Raw genomic sequence first — 18,005 nt, 5'->3', positions numbered from 1 at the left:
GCAGTTTGCTGATGGTTGTGCTCTTTCGTATAGGCTTTATGTTTACACTCCAGTTTGTGAAACTCTGGTTTTTCAAGTCCCAGTGAAGGAAGAACAAGCGGACCAAGTTCTCGCTCCCGTTGTCGAGACAACGATGATTCGTTCTCGCGAGACTTTACGAGGTTTCGTTCGGCGCTGCAACCAGAGAGAAATCTGTGAAGCCGTCGGGACGCCTGCAGAGGAACAAATAACGTCAAGACTGGAAACGTGCGATTAGCACGCAGTGACTATAAGGTTTTACAAAGAGGCAGCCCTTTAACTGTAACCAGATTTTAAGTTCTTAAACGACGGAAAATATTTTATTGTTTCTTCTCCTTCTTACTTTTCGTAACTTGGAGGAAAGTTCAACGCAGGCGAGTGAAGTCGGTGGTCAGCCTTTGGTTCTGCAGGAATGTCGCACGAAGAAAGACCCAAGTTTTATCGCCAGGACGTCAACAAGACAATATGGGAAGTTCCAGAGAGATACCAAAATCTGTCTCCCGTTGGATCTGGGGCGTACGGATCAGTGAGGTACAGTTTATCTGGTTTTTGTGAATGTGTTGCATAGCCGATTCACCCAACCTAACCTCCATTCATTTAGGCGAGGCCTTAACTGCAAAGGCTAAAGTTTGGTAGCTCGTCCGGTTGTTCACCAGCAATGATCTGCGCCTCAACAACAAAAAAACAGTGACTGTCTCTCTATCAGCCTCTTGAAAAGCTTATAACAGCATCATTTATAATGATATGTCCGTATAAACCACTGTGGAACTGTTAACTTGAGTAGCAGAAGTGTTCTCTTTATCTGATTAGCTTCACGATCAGGTCTGTCCAGGAACTTTTTTCTGTCTGAGAACAGAAGGGAGAGGGACGCGCATTGTTGACTCGTCTTCTTACTCATTATTTCACGAAATTTAGATAAATATAAGTTTATATAGATAGACAAGTAGATGGATCCTTTTCAATAATTTTCATTTAATAGTACGGTATATGCATAAATTAAAATATAAACATAAAAAAATAAACATTATAAATAAAATATATTTGAATGCCATTCAATCATTTTGAATGTTACGTTTCCTTTTTTAATTTAACTTTTAATATAATTGGCTGATGTGTTAAAATGATAAAATATTAATAACATAGTATAATCAACAGTTTGTAAATTTGTAGTGGTGATTAAACAGGTTGTACTTATACTATGTAGGACACAACCTTGTCAGCTGTTCACTTTCACGGGCAGATGTTTGTTTTGCAAATGGAAGACGACAGCTGTGCTGTTGCTGGGCAATGGGATAATCTGTTGCTGGTCAGATTACTGTCTGCTCACCACTGCCTCCATGCCCCCATGCCCCATAATGCCCCCACTGTCTTACTGTCTGTCTGTTTGTCTATCATCTGTCCATAAACACACACACACACACACACACACACACACACACACACACACACACACACACACACACACACACACACACACACACACAGGTTAATGCTCTGTTTTTTCCAAAGAGAAAATGTGTTATTACGACACAGCAGGTGAATAGATGGAACAGGAAATCTTGGTTGGACAATGCTGACTTGCTCTTATGTGAAAGTACATAGGGTACAAGTCTTGTGTAGGAGTCTGCCTCACAAACCTGCGTTATCCCTAAGTAATAACAAGTTGATGCAACCACAGTTTCCCCAAAAGGCCACTGTGAAAAATAAATAAATTAATAAATACAGAAGTTTAAAAAATTGTTCCATATTGCATTATATTTCCATGAATTTGTGTATAACAGTAAACCTGTTAAACTTAATCTATTAATATTATTATAAATAGACAAATGTTTAAACTGGTGTTTTTTGAGTTTTTAAAAACTCCCATATTTTGTTATTCTTTTCTTTCTTTCTGATTTTGAAAAGACATATCTTACCTTTTTTGCTCCATATTCTTCTCCTTGATAGATAGATAGATAGATAGATAGATAGATAGATAGATACATACATACATACATACATACTTTAATGATCCCAAGGGACATTCAGGTACAACAAGACTTACTATTCCTCTAGATTGTTTTAAATGCACAAGTTTTAAGAGCTTGGCAAGTGTCTACCCATATTAGCCTTTTTGCCTGTATTAAGACACAGGCAAAAAAACACACAACTAGTATTGGCTAATAAAGATGTCAATTATTAGATATTGGTGTAACCTTGTTCCATACTGGAGTTCCAGCAGTCGTCGTGTGTAACAATACAATAACAAAGAATAAATGTTGGTGAACTAAGAAAGAGGAAGTTTTTCATTTTGGTTACTTGAGATGGAGGGAACGTTTGGATTAGTCAGCCTGTAGAGTACATAACAAACTGCAGACTGCTCCCATTCTGCTGAGAGATGACATTTCTGCTGATGTTACTGTTTTCCTCCCCCTTGAGCAGTTCATTTTGCACCTAATTTGTTTAAGCGTCACACAGTTGTTGATTTTTTATGCTTTTGGATGTATTTATTCTTTCAATCATGTAATGCTGAATGTAATGTGTAAGGAGATTTACTTTGCTATGAGTATTATTAGTGATTGATGTTTCAACTTTTGTGTTTTCCATTTTCTAACAGTTCTGCATATGATATGAAAACTGGTTTGAAGGTAGCTGTGAAAAAGCTGTCTCGGCCATTTCAGTCAATCATCCATGCCAAGAGAACATATAGAGAGCTGCGGTTGCTCAAGCACATGAAACATGAAAACGTGAGTCGACTTGTTTCTGTTGCCTTTGTTCTATCAGGTTTTGAATACATTTTAATTGCCATCTGTCTCTGAAAGTGTTGCCAGTTGTTTCATTAAGGTGTACGTGCTGCACATTCAGTTTCAGTTTCTTTCTTTCTTTTTCGTTCCGGACATGTTATTACAACAGACTTCACCTTCATCGCTTTTGCTACATCAACAACATCTTATATTTTGATGGTGCTATTTGTGTGTTTGCAGGTGATTGGCCTCCTGGATGTTTTCACCCCTGCTACATGTCTGAAAGAGTTTACTGATGTGTAAGTGAATGTTGGTTTAAAATAGTTACCTTCATATCCATCTAATCAATATCCTTGGGCTTTTACCTCACCAACACTGTAATATAACTTATAAGTTATAAATTGCAGCCGTACATTTCTCAGCAGCTGACAATCCTAGCTATGGTGGGGAAACACCTGGACACAGTCCAGCTGACTCAACACACTGGAACACTCTGGAATTTCTTAGACTCTACACTCTCTTACAACAGGAGCTATTTCATCACTGGAGTCCCTCCATTTTCCTTCTGCTTTCAGGCTTTCTGAAGCTGCCCAACTTTGTTGATGGTTATTGCTTTTGATGTTGAAAGTTGTTACGGATAGGAAGTGAACAGCTGAATGGTGACATCACACTGCATCTCCGGTTGATTGTGGAATCTGGGCTTCCGCTAGCCATTCGCCACTTCGCCATAGGCGAAGTAAATTCCAGAGTGGCTACAAGGTTTTTAGCCTGTGTAGCCACAGTGGCGTTCTTATTTTTAGGAAAAAAAGGCTAAAACGTACAACTTTTTTGGACTCGCAAAAATCCCCGAGCGAGAACATAAGAAAAAAAACTTTTTCTCTCGCTAGGCGGCGTGCATCTTCTTCGTCTTCTTCTTCGTCGTCTTCTTCTTCGTCTTCTTCTTCTTCTTCTTCTTCCTGTTCAATTCAGAGATTTAGATTATTTTGTTGTTCTAGTTCCCTTTTAATAACATTTCTTGTCCAAAGCAAATATTCTCACCTGGTTCTGTTTTTGTTACATCTTCAGTTCTTGTTGCTATCTGAATGAAATTCCAGGCATTTTAGAAAGATCTGAAGTTCCTGTACAGATGATGAATGGCTGAAATTCAAGGGTTTTAAAATGTTTGTGCAAGCACAGCTTATGTTTCTATTTGGTGCTGTTGTGTGTGGGGTTTGTCTGTTGTCTGGAGTGATTTTCAGCCATTTTTAAATGTGAACTTCCAAAACATGTAGAATGGCTTTTCATTTTGTAATAAAATTTTGAATATCTTCTCCGTCGTCGTCTTCGTCGGCGCGCATGTCGACGGAAATAGCCTAAGTGACCCGAATGCTCCCGATCATTAAATATGCACTCGAGTCATGACCTCCTCTCATCCAATGAAAAAACAAGGATTCTATTTTTACAAGCTATACCCGCGAATTGGTGTACGACAAGGCGAGGACGATCGAGTGTGAGTGTTTTATAGTAGATTTTGCGTTAAAACTCTAATTGAACAACAAATGGTGAATGCTGAGAGGGGTAGGAGTGGTGACAGACCGATCAGAAGGTAAATGAAAGATATTATCAATACTTTTTTGTAGTCTTAGACTTTTGATCCCTATGACCGGCAGGAATAACCAGCGATGCATGTAAATGTGTATTCACCTCGCTTGCTATAATAGCAAGTAAAACTTACAAGTAAACATTGAGTAATACCAAGAATCAAATTTATTAAAATCAAAGTGTCTAAGTCAAAGTTAAAATGTCTTCTAGCCTAAGTAAAACTTAAAAGTAAACACTGAGTAATATTTTGTATGACTGTATGTTCACATAGTGAATGCAAGTTTTCAATTGTTGAATCTCACATTCATACCTGCATAAAGTAGGACAGAAATAAAGATAGTTCAGCTTGAACTGTTGACTTCAGTGTATTTTTGTAGGTAAACTGAACAGAAGATTTTGCCCTTGGAATGCACCTGATTGCAGGAAAACAACCCCATTTTCTAAAAAATTTCCCGAGGGAGGCCCCCCGGACTTCCCCCACACACCCAACGACAAGTGTGGTTTTACACCCCCCAACAATTGAGAACTTTCATTCACTATGTGAAGACACAGTCATACAAAATATTACTCAATATTTACTTATATATTTATTATATATTTATTTAAGTTTTACTTGCTATTATGGAAAGCCGCTGTCTTGGACACAGAATGTGGCTTTTTTTTTTTTACTCGATTCATTTAAACTGAGCCACAGTGGCTTAGTCATACTAGCTCCTGGTGGAAGCCCAGGGAATGTCTTTTCTTACTGCGTGAACCTAACATTCTTGCTGGTTTCACTGAACTGTTCCCTGACACCTCCCTCTTGCTAAGCCTGGAACGGAGCTATCAGACATGGCATGTCCTTGTCTTTGTTGTCTCTTTGATATAGAGGCTGAAACAATTTGTGTAGATTTACATCAGAAGAGGATTGTGAGACCCAGATTGAATGTGCTTTAATTCCCTGATGAATACTCAGTTGAAATATCCTGAGCAACATTTTCAAGCCGTTCATCTTAACTTCGTACACCACTCTCACTTTCGAGCATAGTTTTTACATTGCTCTGTTTTTACTCTGTTTTCTTTACACGGGAGCCTCCTTTACATCGCCGTTATAATAAGAGAGAGGAGGTCGAAGTGGCTAGTGGATAGTACGGATGTATAAACACTTCTCAGGTCACTAACACAATGACAGCCGTTAAGGTCACACCTCAACTTTGTGTCATGAGGACTGTTATGAGTTGTTAAGTTGTTGAAACACAAGTGGTTTGTTTATGCAAGCAGATGACCCATAACAGTACTTTTGAGTCAGCTGCTCAGGTGTGACCTTAATGACCATCCTTGTGTTAGACCTCATAACAATTTAAATATCTGTGCAGCTCACCAGCCACGGAGATCTGGAGAAGCCTCTTGGCTGAGGGGTGAAATTTCTATAAGCCCTAAACACAAGTCTCAAAGAAGTCTCAAAGTCAGGTATATTGAACTATGAAATGTTAATTCACACGTGCCTAAGATAAAACAAGATTTTACATCAATAACTTCCTTTTCTTCTCCAATATTAAAGTACTGTACTATTATAGAAAATCCCTAGATTTGTCCTTTTGCTTTAATGCCACAAACTACCCAGCAGACTGTTTGAATGCAGCCCACCTTTCCAAACAAACCCTGCTCATTTGTTTGTTTGCACCAGGGTTTTTAGATAACACTGAACAACTAATGTTTCTGACATGTGAATGACTCTAAACACTGTTAAATATACAGTATTCAGCCATGGATAAAATAAATCATAGTTAGGAAGCAATTCACCTTTATCAAATTCAAAAAAGTTTATTTGTTCCCAAGGGGTAATTGAAAGCATGTAAAGCAGGATTGGTGTAAAAGTGCCACCATAAAGTGTAAACATAAACAATAGACATAAACTAATTAATAACAACATAACTAGACTGCCCCTCACTTTGGTAGTGGTTCTTTCTTTTAGGAAGGGGAACCAGAGGGTGTGTGCCAACTGCAAGGGCATCTCACTCCACAGCCTCCCTGGGAAAGTTTACTCCAAGGTGCTGGAAACAAGGGTCCGGCCGATTGTCGAACCTCAGATTTAGGAGGAACATTGTCGATTCTGTCCTGGTCATGTAACAACGGACCAGCTCTTCACTTTCGCAGGGATCCTAGATGGGGCTTGGGAGTATGCTCATCCCGTCTACATGTGTTTTGTGGACTTGGAGAAGGCGTATGATCGGGTCCCTAGGGATATACAGTGCTGTGGGAGGTACTGCGTGAGGGGGCCTCTCCTCAGGGCCATCCAATCCCTGTACACCCAAAGCGAGAGCTGCGTTTGGGTTCTCGGCAGTGAGTCGGACTTGTTCCGAGTGGCTGTTGGCCTTCTCCAGGGCTGCACTTTGTCACCAATTCTGTTTGTGATTTTCATGGGCAGGACATTGAAGCATAGCCGTGAGTCCTTAGCAGGAACTGCTAAGGACTCACGACTCACAGACTCACAGTGTAGGACTAAGGACTGCCTTTTCCGAGTGGAGAATGAGGTCCTTCCACAAGTGAAGGAGTTTAAGTATCTTGGGGTCCTGTTCACAAGTAAGGGAACAATGGAGCATGAGATTGGACGGAGAATTGGGGCAGCAGGAGCAGTATTGCAGTCACTACTGCACTGTTGCCACAAATAGGGAGATAAGCAGAGAGGCAAAGCTCTCCATCTGCCATTCAATTTTCTTTCCTACCCTCACCTATTGTCATGAGCGATGGGTCAGAACTGAAAGAACAAGATCGCGGATACAAGCGGCGGAAATGGGCTTTCTTAGGCGGATAGCTGGTGTCTCCCTTAAAGGTAGGGTGAGAAACACTGCTATTGGCAAGGGGCTCAGAGTAGAGTCGTTGATCCTTCGCGTGGAAAGGAGTCCGCTGTGGTGGTTTGGGCATTTGGTGCGGATGCCTCCAGGGCGCCTCCCTAGGGAGGTGTCGTGGCACGTCCAGCTGGGAGGAGACCTCGGAGCAGACCCAGTACCAGGTAGAGGGATTATATCTCAACACTGGCCTGGGAACACCTTGGGATCCCTCAGTCAGAGCTGGTGGATGTGGCTGGGGAAAGGGAAGTTTGTGGCTCCCTGTTGAAGCTGCTGCCCCAGCAACCTGACTACAGATAAGTGGTGGAAGATGGATAGATAACCGTACTGTTTATGTTAAATAATAATTCAAAAACCTAGTTAGTTCAAAACCTAGTTAATTTATCATTGGTGTACCTGTTTGTTCACCAGACCCTGTCCTCATAAGGTCGCCATGGACCATAGGTGCATGAGGAAGAAGTAACGCCTTGCCACCTCAATCTGCTTTGCTGTTAAAAGAAAATGTTACATATTTGGTGTTCAGCTGTAGAGGAGAAGATGTGGTTTCACATGATTTCATAGCCTGTATTTAGTTCCCCCCTGAGTTGTGTTATATAAATACTATACAGGCATTTGGGATGTTTAGACAACATGTTTTATATTCTATGTGAAATAACACCTCTACACTTTTCCCCGAAGAGTGATACTTTGTTACTCCCTGCCTCACTGACAGTACACATATAGTATGTTAGATGCAAATCCATCCAATTTCTTTCATTTTAATGGAGATGGTGTGTGTCAGTATTTCAAGGGAGGTGACCTACTTCTGCTATCAAAAGGGAACATAAGTTTTACACATCAAAGTTTGTTTAGCAATCACAGAATACCCTCGCATTTGTGGGGGGAAAAAATCCTGTATAGCTTTTGATTGTGGAGGGATCTGAAAAACACTTTGTGCCTAATTGAGAATTATTCAGATTATTTTGGGCCAAAAATAAATTGGTTGGGATTCAGAGAAGTTAGTTTCCAGCTGCTCCCAGACTAATATTCCTGACACAACCCTCTGTATTTATCCGGGCTTGGGACTGGCACAATAAAACACTGGCTTGTCCCTCTTGCAGCTACATTTAATATTCAAACAGTAACAAAATCCACTGACCTGTTTTACTTCTAAGTTGGAATGATAGAAATTTTTTCAATCTGCTTTGCTACGGCCCTTAACTTCTGTAGTGTATTAGTGTAAAGCCCTTTCCTGTATGTAACTACACTGGTTCTGCTTTAAACAGTTGGTAACATGGGCTTGTCTGTTAGGTTGCACAAAAGGTTAAGAATCCATGCTTATGTTATGGAAAACACCGATTGAGTAGCATCGATTGTGTTTGTAATTTGTCTTTTGTTATTCAGATTTAGATGAGAGTGACACATGCAAAGTGTGTGACTAGGGTCCTGAGGGAAACAAAGAGAGAATAGGCCATTGGCGTTGAAACTGAGACTTGCCCTTTCTCTGACAGTTTGGAAAAACACTATGAGGCGGAGTCACAGTTTATCAGATGGAAACCTGGCTCTTCCCATCTGCCCATCTGCTCAGACAGTACAAATATTCTGATTGCAATGCATCAAGGAAAAAATCCCAGACATGCAGGTGCTGCATATGTGGTTCCCCACCACTCTAAAAATACAGGCTGAGTCACAGCACTGTGGTAAGACTCCTCAGAACTCCAGCCATGCTCCTCCTGATTCTTTAAGAGAGGAAAACAGAGGTCACTATTTATATCCCTTTTTTCCCCAACGCGGGTGAACTTTGGAGTGTTTCTGTGTCACTGTGTGCTGCTGAGAACAATTTCAAGCATAACCAGGTGCTATTTTGAGGTCTGACTCTTTGCACAGTGTGTGGATAGAACGGTATTCATTAAATGGGTATTTGTTGAGCAGCAGACTCACAGTGTAGCACATGACTGTTTTGGCGGTAGGACTCTGCTTGTAAGCCCTGTTTTGAAACAGCCCTGGGATTAAATTTGAAGTATCCACTGATGGAGTTCCATTCTGCCCATTTATCTAGAGTTTCTGGTAAACTGTGTTTTATTTGTGAGTGCCTGGCCTTTCATTGGCTCTGGGGAGAAACCACTGTAAAAAGATATATCAGCTCAACCAGTATAAGATCGCCATATGGGAAATTACTTTCAAACTGCAAGTAACTGTGGAATAAAATTATACAACTGCAAATGTCCTCATTTATACCCATCTGGCTTTCCATTAAACAAGAAAGATTATGATGTGACTTCTGATTTTCTGTCTATTTAAACTATAATGTTAATCTTTTATGGATGACAGGTACCTTGTGACGCATTTAATGGGGGCAGATCTCAACAACATAGTGAAATGTCAGAAACTCACAGATGACCATGTCCAGTTCCTCATATACCAAATCCTCAGAGGGTTAAAGGTGAGGTTTTTCATGAAATAGTTTGATATTTGGGAAATATGTTTATTTGTTATCTTAGCTAAAATTACTTTGATAAGAGCACAGGAGGCCACTTTGCTTTGATTGATATTAATAGTTTGTTCAAGAGAGGAATATTGTGTTGTCCTTGTCCAATTTTAAATACATTAGAACTTATATTTTTTTATATCCTGTTATTATTCAGCTATGATAGAGTTTATGAATTCTCCATATTAGCACATATTGAGTGCAACCAGTATCCAGAATGTGTCCTTGGATGTAGAATTTCTGATGTATTCATGAGTTGAGATTTAGAGATTCTGCAAGGTATAATATGTATGCTAAATATGGTAACTAATTCCCTCTGTTGCCTATGTATATCCTAATCTAAGGCCCCGTCCACATGATGACGGATTTTTTAAAAAACGGAACTTTTTAAAAACGCATCAAAAATTATTTCTCGTCAACACGACAGCGTTTTTAAAAAACTCTCCGTCCACATGTAAACGCAGCAGTGCGTTTTCGAAGACAGCTTTAAGCATGCCAAACCATGTGGTGGCAGTATTGAGTCAAATTTTATCCAATAGGAATCCTCCGTGTTTTGTTTTCACAACACACGGGTCCATAAATACGATGTCACAGCGGTTTTCGTCGCAGGCAAGACGTCAGTGATTTTAAAAAGTCGCGGATACACCGTCCACACGACAAGGCAGATCCAGCGTTTTAAAAAAAATCCACCTCGGCCAGCGTTTTTAAAAAGTTGCGTTTTCGTTCCGGATATCTGCGTTGTCATGTGGACAGAAGGCGTAAACGCAACAGAAAAGTTACGTTTTCAAAAAATCCGTCATCGTGTGGACAGGGCCTAAGATAACCAACTCACTTAACCTAATGGAATCCATCATTTCATCCAACCTGCCATGAAAACAATTACAATATTTTCCGCACTATAAGGCGCACCTAAAAATCTTTAATTTTCTCAAAAACGGACAGTATGCCTGATAATCCAGTGCGCCTTATATATGAAAAGAGTTTTAAAATAGGCCATTTATTGAAGGTGTGCCTCATAGTGCAGAAAATACTGTACGTATCTTTCCCCAAAGTGTTAGATGACTACAGCAGCTCTGCCATTTTATGTTTATAAAGTAATAGATCTTTACACTAATAATGTAATTTAATGGAAATGCTTTTGTCCATCTTTCTGCAGTATATCCACTCAGCAGACATCATTCATAGAGTAAGTGCATTGTTTGATTATCACATCCATGGCCCTGATTCTGATAGGGGGAAATACTATATGTCAAGGTTTATGCTTTGAAGTGTTGAGCCTTAGTAAACACTGCAGGGAAGAAAAATGAAAAATGGAATGTTTAATGTTGCATGATGTAAAGCTTTTAGACTTTAATGTTAACAAAAAGGAGGCAGAATCATTTCCTCTCATGAGAAGTCAGAAAACTTAGAATAAGTATACAGATAACTGTATACTTATTCATATAAAATATGGTCAGTACTAAATTGACATTAGACAGTTAAATTCATGGTCTCTCCCTTCAGGATTTGAAGCCTAGCAATCTGGCAGTGAATGAAGACTGCGAGCTAAAGGTCAGTGAAGTTCTACACTAATTGACAACATTTTATCCTCAGATATGGTTGTTTGAAAAATGTTCTTCTATTTCTTTTACTTAAATCACTGTTAGATCTTGGACTTTGGTTTGGCACGGCACACTGATGACGAGATGACGGGCTACGTGGCTACCCGCTGGTACCGTGCCCCAGAGATCATGTTGAACTGGATGCACTACAACATGACAGGTAAATGATTTGTCTTTGATTTTCCATGCCTTTGCTGTATGACAGAAGAGTTGTTTCAAATGTGTTCTGCTTTTGTGTTTCAGTGGATATTTGGTCAGTGGGTTGTATAATGGCAGAGCTCCTTACTGGAAGAACTCTTTTTCCTGGTACCGACCGTATCCTTTTCTTTTTATAGTACAGTAGGTACAGAGCTTCTGTGGCTATGGAGACTCTCTCACACTATTTGCATCACAAATCAAGCAGGTTGGACACTTTTTTGGGGGAGCAATAATATGTCTGTGTATTCTATCATAGTAGTAGATACTTACCTTATAAGTCTCTTTTCTCCTTCCTCTGAAGAAAATCTGTTTTTCTTTTGGTCTCTTGCAACATGATTCCTGCTTGATGTGTTTTTGAAGACAAAAAAAAAAATTAACGCAGAATGCACCACCCTTCCCTCTACTTGCCACACATAATTTGCTGCAATGTTTATATTGGCGTGCTTCAACTCTTGCACTTTACGAACAGTGTCCATGGTCTCTGCTCTGCTGCCAGTCATTGTGTAGGATTGTCCGCCTGACCTAGATTTTTATTTATCTTTCTGCCTCTCTGCCAGTGGTGCAGACCATTGGGCTACCTTTAAATTTACACGCAAAACATGGTTGCCCACTGTCTTTGTTTTTTGTCAGCATTGCACTCCAAGTACTTCACCTTCTTCATGCAGAATTTCATGAATCTCATTCTTGCCACATCATCTGTGAAATGTAAGACACATATGGTGAATAGTCACAGATTTAGTTACACAGTAGAACGTGAAGACAAACAGGTCAGAAGACAAGTTCTCCCTTGTTCAGCATCTGGTCTTCCTTTACCGTGTATTGGTAGACATTGATCAGTTGAATCTTATCATGCTGCTCGTCGGAACACCAGAACCAGAGCTCTTGATGAAAATATCTTCAGAGTCTGTGAGTTCACAATGTTACCCGTTTGTTTATTTCTAACCAGCTTTCTAATCCAAATATGTCTCTGCTGTGAAAAGACTACCTAACTCACAGCATGTTTTCTACCTGTCAGTTTTGTGGCTCTGAGACCCGCCTCTTTAAATGGCTAAATCTTTGTCTACGTCTGCCACGACAACAACACAACTGCTCTCTTTCCAGAGGTCAGTTTAGTTTTCTTCAATAACACCACCTTCGTAAAGCAGGTCATCAAAGAGACACTGCATGAAATTACTTTGGCGGCATATTCGATGTTTGCATTTCCCATGAACTTCTCCTCAGCACTCAAAAAGAGGAACTGCCTCAATATGGGAATTCTTTTATTTAAGAAAAAGTAGTTTGGATGCTTTAAAACTGTGGACATTGGTTTGAACTTTGCAGGGTATTCACTTCATGCTAATGGCCTTTAAGTGGTTTTCAGTGCTTCATTTGACCTTTTAGTACATTCTCAACCTTTGGAAACCTAGGAGAGGGGCAAAATCAGGTAGAGCAGAGGCAGTCCCGCAGAGCAGAAACGAGACATACTGTATCTGCCAGGCCCTTCTTTTAAATAAGAATAATGTGGGCATATAGTTGACATTTGCTTTCTTTGTCATACTACACAGTCTTGCCTCACATCAACCAATCACATCAACAAATCAGACAAAGTAGATGTACTTGTGAGTTTGTTTTTCAACAAATTCTATTTGTTGAGTTTTTCATGGAACCTGATTATATAGTGACTGGAGGTTGGTCAGTATTTTTGTGTAAGAGCGTTATTCCCCTCAGACAGAAAATCCATTGACTTCCAAACTGAGTTAATAACTGGTTGCAACAGGCCAAGATACATCCAGCCCTCAATATGACCTCATCAGCTCGATCAGATCATTATTAACTAGACCACTTCAAGATACATGCAGAAGAAAAAATAAGAACAGATAAGAGAGAGGATGATTTAAATTGGTTGACCTTACGAAGCTATTTCTTTGGCCCTGAGACTCCAATGGTCCACACTGAGACACACTACAAATGGAGGGGACTTTGAACAATAGTAAACTTTAACGGAAGTTGTTTACCTTCTAAAAATTCCCAGAGAGCAATGTCTTATTCAGGGAGTCACAAAAGAGCCAAAGAAACGGTCCAGTGAACTGCAGGCCTTTGTCTATTTAATGAAGGACAGCATTCATCACCCACCTATTCCAGACATTGGATAAACCCCAGTTCTGCAGGGGGGAATGAGACCAGAATTCCACCAGAGCAACTTCAGAGACTGATCTCTAGTTATCATAAACATTTTGGCTGCTGTTGTTGTTTGAGGTGATACAACTTTCTATTAAGCTCTGCACAATGCCAATTTAGGTTTTGAAAATCCTTTGACCTTAGATAAGAAATATAATTTAGAACTTGCATTTTGTATTTATTTAGTTGGATTTGTTTTGTGTATGGATGTCTGGAATAGTTTATTATGAGATGCACACAATGAAAGAAACAATGGGTGGGTACAATTGTTTTTCACAGCTCTGTATAACAATAGCAGAGAACCATAGGCCAACAGAAGAGGATTTTCAGCCTGATGGTTTTGTGTACAGTGTTTTGGGGAATGTTGGTGATATGTAATTTTCAGAGGATTTTTTATTCTATTCTTGTTTCAAAGCTTTAATTTTTCTTTTCATCATAATATGCTAGAGTATTTGGAGTTTGGCCCAGTGTTAAATTTATAAAAGGGCTTTTTAACCAACTCCATCCTTTGCTATACTCCCCTTAACACAAGCTTCATAGATATAAACCAGCTTCAGCAGATAATGCGTCTGACAGGAACACCCCCAGCATCTCTAATAAACAGGATGCCCAGCCACGAGGTGAGCAGGAACCAGTTTCTTCTTTGGAACACTACAGCAGACTGGGGCAATAAGGAGACAAACTTTAAAAAAAAATAATTTCTGATTATAAAGTAACTAATTTCTTGACTCACTATCTTGTATCCCAAACTTTATCAGTCAAAGTATTTGTCGGGTGTCTGACACTTGCTGCATGTGATTATAGCAATTACTTCCACAAGTAAGTGACTGAACTCTTGTGGTAAAGAGTTTTCTGTACTTCAGTGGTATTAAAACAGCCTCTCAGAACCTGAGATGGCTGGCATAATAATTACTAACCAGCATGTTTTATGTGACACACGTTTGTTTTGTGGTTGTCTCTGTTTTTGCTACTCATTTTGTGTATTATGTTTTAATTTCATTTACCATTCTTCTCCTTTCGGCTTTTCCCTTCAGGGGTTGCCACAGCGAATCAGTTGCCTCCATCTAACCCTGTCTTCTGCATCCCCTTCTCTCACACCAACCACCTTCTTGTCCTCTTTCACTACATCCATAAACCTCCTCTTTGGTCTTCCTCTTGGCCTCCTGTCTGGCAGTTCAAAACTCAGCCTCCATCTACCAATATATTCACTATCTATCCTCTGGACATGTCCAAACCATCTCAGTCTGGCCTCTCTGACTTTATCTCCAAAACCTCTAACTTGTGCTGTCCCTCTGATGTACTCATTCCTGATCCTATCCTTCCTGGTCACTCCCAAAGAGAACCTCAGCATCTTCATCTCTGCTACCTCCAGCTCTGTCTCCTGTCTTCTCCTCAGTGACACTGTCTCTAGACCAAACAACATCGCTGGTCTCACCACAGTTTTGTACACCTTTCATTTTAGCCGAAACTCTTCTATCACGTATTACACCTGACAATTTTCTCCACCCGTTCCATCCTGCCTGTACACGCTTCTTCACCTCTTTTCCACACTCTCCATTGCTCTGGACTGTTGACCCTAAGTACTTAAAATCCTCCACCTTCTTGATCTCTTCTCCCTGTAACCTCACTCTTACATTTGGGTCCCTCTCATTCACACACTTGTACTCTGTCTTACTGCGACTAACCTTCATTCCTCTCCTTTCCCGGACAAACCTCCACCTTTCTAGCTTCTCCTCCACCTGTTCCCCACTACTGATCACAATGTCATCTGCAAACATCATAGTCCATGGAGATTCCTGTCTAACCTCGTCTGTCAGCCTGTCCATCACCATAGCAACAAGAAGGGGCTCAGAGCTGATCCCTGATGCAGTCCCACCTCCACCTTGAACTCCTCTCACACCTACAGCACACCTCACCACTGTCTTACAGTCCTCATACATGTCCTGCACCGCTGTAACATACTTCTCTGCCACTCCAGACTTCCTCATACAATACCACAGTTCCTCTCTGGGCACCCTGTCATAAGCTTTCTCCAGATCTACAAAAACACAATGCAGCTCAGTTTGGCCTTCTCTGTACTTCTCTTTCAACACTCTCTAAGCAAATACTGTTCATATTATTGATATTAAAAAAAATCACGTGTGGAGCTTAAACTGTTTTGTCCAAACATTCTCCTGTAGCCTTTGGTTTTGATAACAGTGGTACGTCTTGTTCATTTTTGCGTTAATCTAGATGTAGTTCTCAACAGCAGCTGTGAATGTATTTGGAGTATTAAAAAGACCCTGTACTTGGAACCTTATGTTCCTTGTTACTAGGACTAACCTCTGTCAAGACCGTAACGTTTGGTAGTTTGTGAAGTAGGTTATCCAAATTTCTGAAAGGTATGTGATTCATCCCTCCATCTTTGGTGCAGATTCCATTCAAGTCCATCTAAAAGCTTTTGTGTTTTCCTGCTACTAAAACAGAAAAGATCTGACATGTCTTTTTAGAGGAAGCTGACATTTGTTAGAGGAAGCTGATATTTAATAAACTCTTAATTTTTCAAGGCCAGGAACTACATTAGCTCTTTGGCGAACCTGCCCAAGAGGAATTTTGCTGATGTGTTCATTGGTGCCAACCCACAAGGTAAACAAAAATGTTTTCTCAACATCAGTACAATCCTCTGTGGAATTATTTTGAAATTCCACTTATTACTCAGAAACATAAATTAAATGTAATATTGGTTTGAATTCAAAACTGTGGACAAATCAATACATGAGAAGACATATTTTTAACAGAACGCAGGCTGAAATATGGCAATGTGTTTTTTTAAGCTGTGGACCTTCTGGAGAAAATGCTGGTTCTGGACACAGACAAGCGAATAACAGCCGCCGAGGCTCTTGCTCACCCCTACTTTGCTCAGTACCATGACCCAGAAGATGAGCCTGTGGCTGAGCCATACGACCAGAGCTTTGAGAGCCGCGAGCTGGAGATAGAAGAATGGAAACGTAAGGCATTGTTCTACATGTAAACTCGTAAAATCAATGCATTTGTAGTAAATAAAGTCCAAATACATGCCATCCTTATAATATAAGATTATTTGAACATTTCCTTTTTTTCAGGATTAACCTATGAAGAGGTGTGCAGTTTTGAACCGCCTATCTTTGACGAGGACGACATGGACTAATGGGACATGCAATCCACATCAACCCCAGCCTCCAAAAGTGTGAAGTGACCTCCAACATGTGCATTAGTGTTAAACTTTCAAACATACAACAAACTGTCAGTCCTTATCAGCTTAGAACATGTTCATGATTAGCTGTTGAAAGGTGATTAGCACAGGGGAAGGGAAAGGTTTGACCAATTGCCATTATTCTTATTTATGTACCACTAATGTTGGTGGTCTGTAACTGGAAAAAGTCCTTTTTGCCTTGGATGACTTGGATGATCACTGTGACACTGAGATGCTGAAACACATGGATGTATAGCTGTGCTATTTTGTGTTTTTAAAGTATTCTGTTAAGTGTTGCGTTGTCTGTAAATTAAAAATGGATTTTTCTAGTCTAGCTCACTCGCCTGGTGCTTAACTGTTACCTGAGTTTGTAAAATCATTTATTTAGTTCTCACCAAGATTGTTCCTTTATTTAAAAACAAAATTTCATATCTGTGACAGTATTTGTTTATATTTTTTATAAAGTTCACTGTTCACTGAAATACATGTGCCTTCGCTGAAGAGTCACTGACCTTTAAAGTCATCACAAACATCTTACCACATATTCAAATCATGACGTTTTCAGGACTGTTGTACATTTTTTGGCTACACAGAAATATGTCAGCCTGTGCTGTGTATGGACTGCAGTATTCAACAAGGCACCTGAAATAGGAAATTGAATTTATGCTTATGTGTTCTGCAAAAAAATATGTAAATATTGTGCCATATTTCTTAATTGTTACCTAAAATTAAGATATGATGCAATCACTTTATGTTATATACCATATACATTTTCTGTTTTTGAGAGAGTGTGTTTTTGATTTACAGGAACTTCAAGTGTAATAGTAAAACTAAGAAATACTGCCTAAATGTATAAAAGAGGGACTGCAAATGTGTATTTATACATTGTGGAAATAATATTTATAGGTAACAATCTGAACATCCCTTACGTGGTTTTCAGCCCTACAGGGTCTATGTACAGCCTTTGTTAAACAAAATAAAGACATATTTTTAAATGACCTATACATTATGTAATTCATTCCACTGCTTTTTCCCCCCAATTCTTTAATGTCATAAGTGATGCCATTTTGCAATGTCACTAGAGAATTAATAAATTCATTGATTTGCATGATTGTAACACAAGGACAGTAGTCATTTGCTCTATTTCCATTAGCTTCACGTCAGATGGGTAATTTATTCTGAAACATATTGGGAATAAAACAATTGCTCTCATCCCGGTGA

The 18,005-nt window shown here is 39.7% G+C and overlaps 1 protein-coding gene across 3 annotated transcripts; it reads left to right on the top strand.

Annotated features, from left to right (window-relative positions):
• The first annotated feature begins 191 nt into the window (after window positions 1–191).
• mapk14a (mitogen-activated protein kinase 14a) lies at window positions 192–17,816 on the top strand. 3 transcript variants are annotated; one of them, XM_068329911.1, is made up of 12 exons: window positions 192–549; window positions 2,615–2,744; window positions 2,982–3,040; window positions 9,461–9,572; window positions 10,774–10,803; window positions 11,121–11,168; window positions 11,264–11,378; window positions 11,462–11,533; window positions 14,114–14,193; window positions 16,120–16,198; window positions 16,387–16,560; window positions 16,675–17,816. In XM_068329911.1, exons 1-12 carry the CDS (start codon window positions 431–433, stop codon window positions 16,737–16,739), a joined length of 1,083 nt encoding a protein of 360 aa, XP_068186012.1. In that variant the 5' UTR covers window positions 192–430; the 3' UTR covers window positions 16,740–17,816. The 3 variants fall into 3 exon arrangements, 2 of the variants coding, with proteins under 2 accessions (XP_068186012.1, XP_068186022.1); XM_068329921.1 differs by lacking the exon at window positions 14,114–14,193 and adding an exon at window positions 12,243–12,322; XR_011037735.1 differs by lacking the exon at window positions 16,675–17,816 and having other exon boundaries at window positions 14,608–16,198; window positions 16,387–16,456.
• Window positions 17,817–18,005: the final 189 nt, after the last annotated feature.

The sequence above is a fragment of the Antennarius striatus genome, chromosome 2 (assembly GCF_040054535.1).
Source record: "Antennarius striatus isolate MH-2024 chromosome 2, ASM4005453v1, whole genome shotgun sequence".
Lineage (NCBI taxonomy): Eukaryota > Metazoa > Chordata > Actinopteri > Lophiiformes > Antennariidae > Antennarius > Antennarius striatus.
Note: the sequence above shows the minus strand (reverse complement) of the source record. Positions and strands in the feature narration are given on the sequence as shown.

Excerpts from the sequence above, each read along its gene's own strand:
- mapk14a (XM_068329911.1), top strand. The coding sequence starts at position 431 with ATGTCGCACGAAGAAAGACCCAAGTTTTATCGCCAGGACGTCAACAAG. Across the intron at positions 10,804-11,120 it reads CAGCAGACATCATTCATAGA|GATTTGAAGCCTAGCAATCT; the intron begins GTAAGTGCATTG and ends CTCTCCCTTCAG. Across the intron at positions 11,379-11,461 it reads GATGCACTACAACATGACAG|TGGATATTTGGTCAGTGGGT; the intron begins GTAAATGATTTG and ends TTTGTGTTTCAG.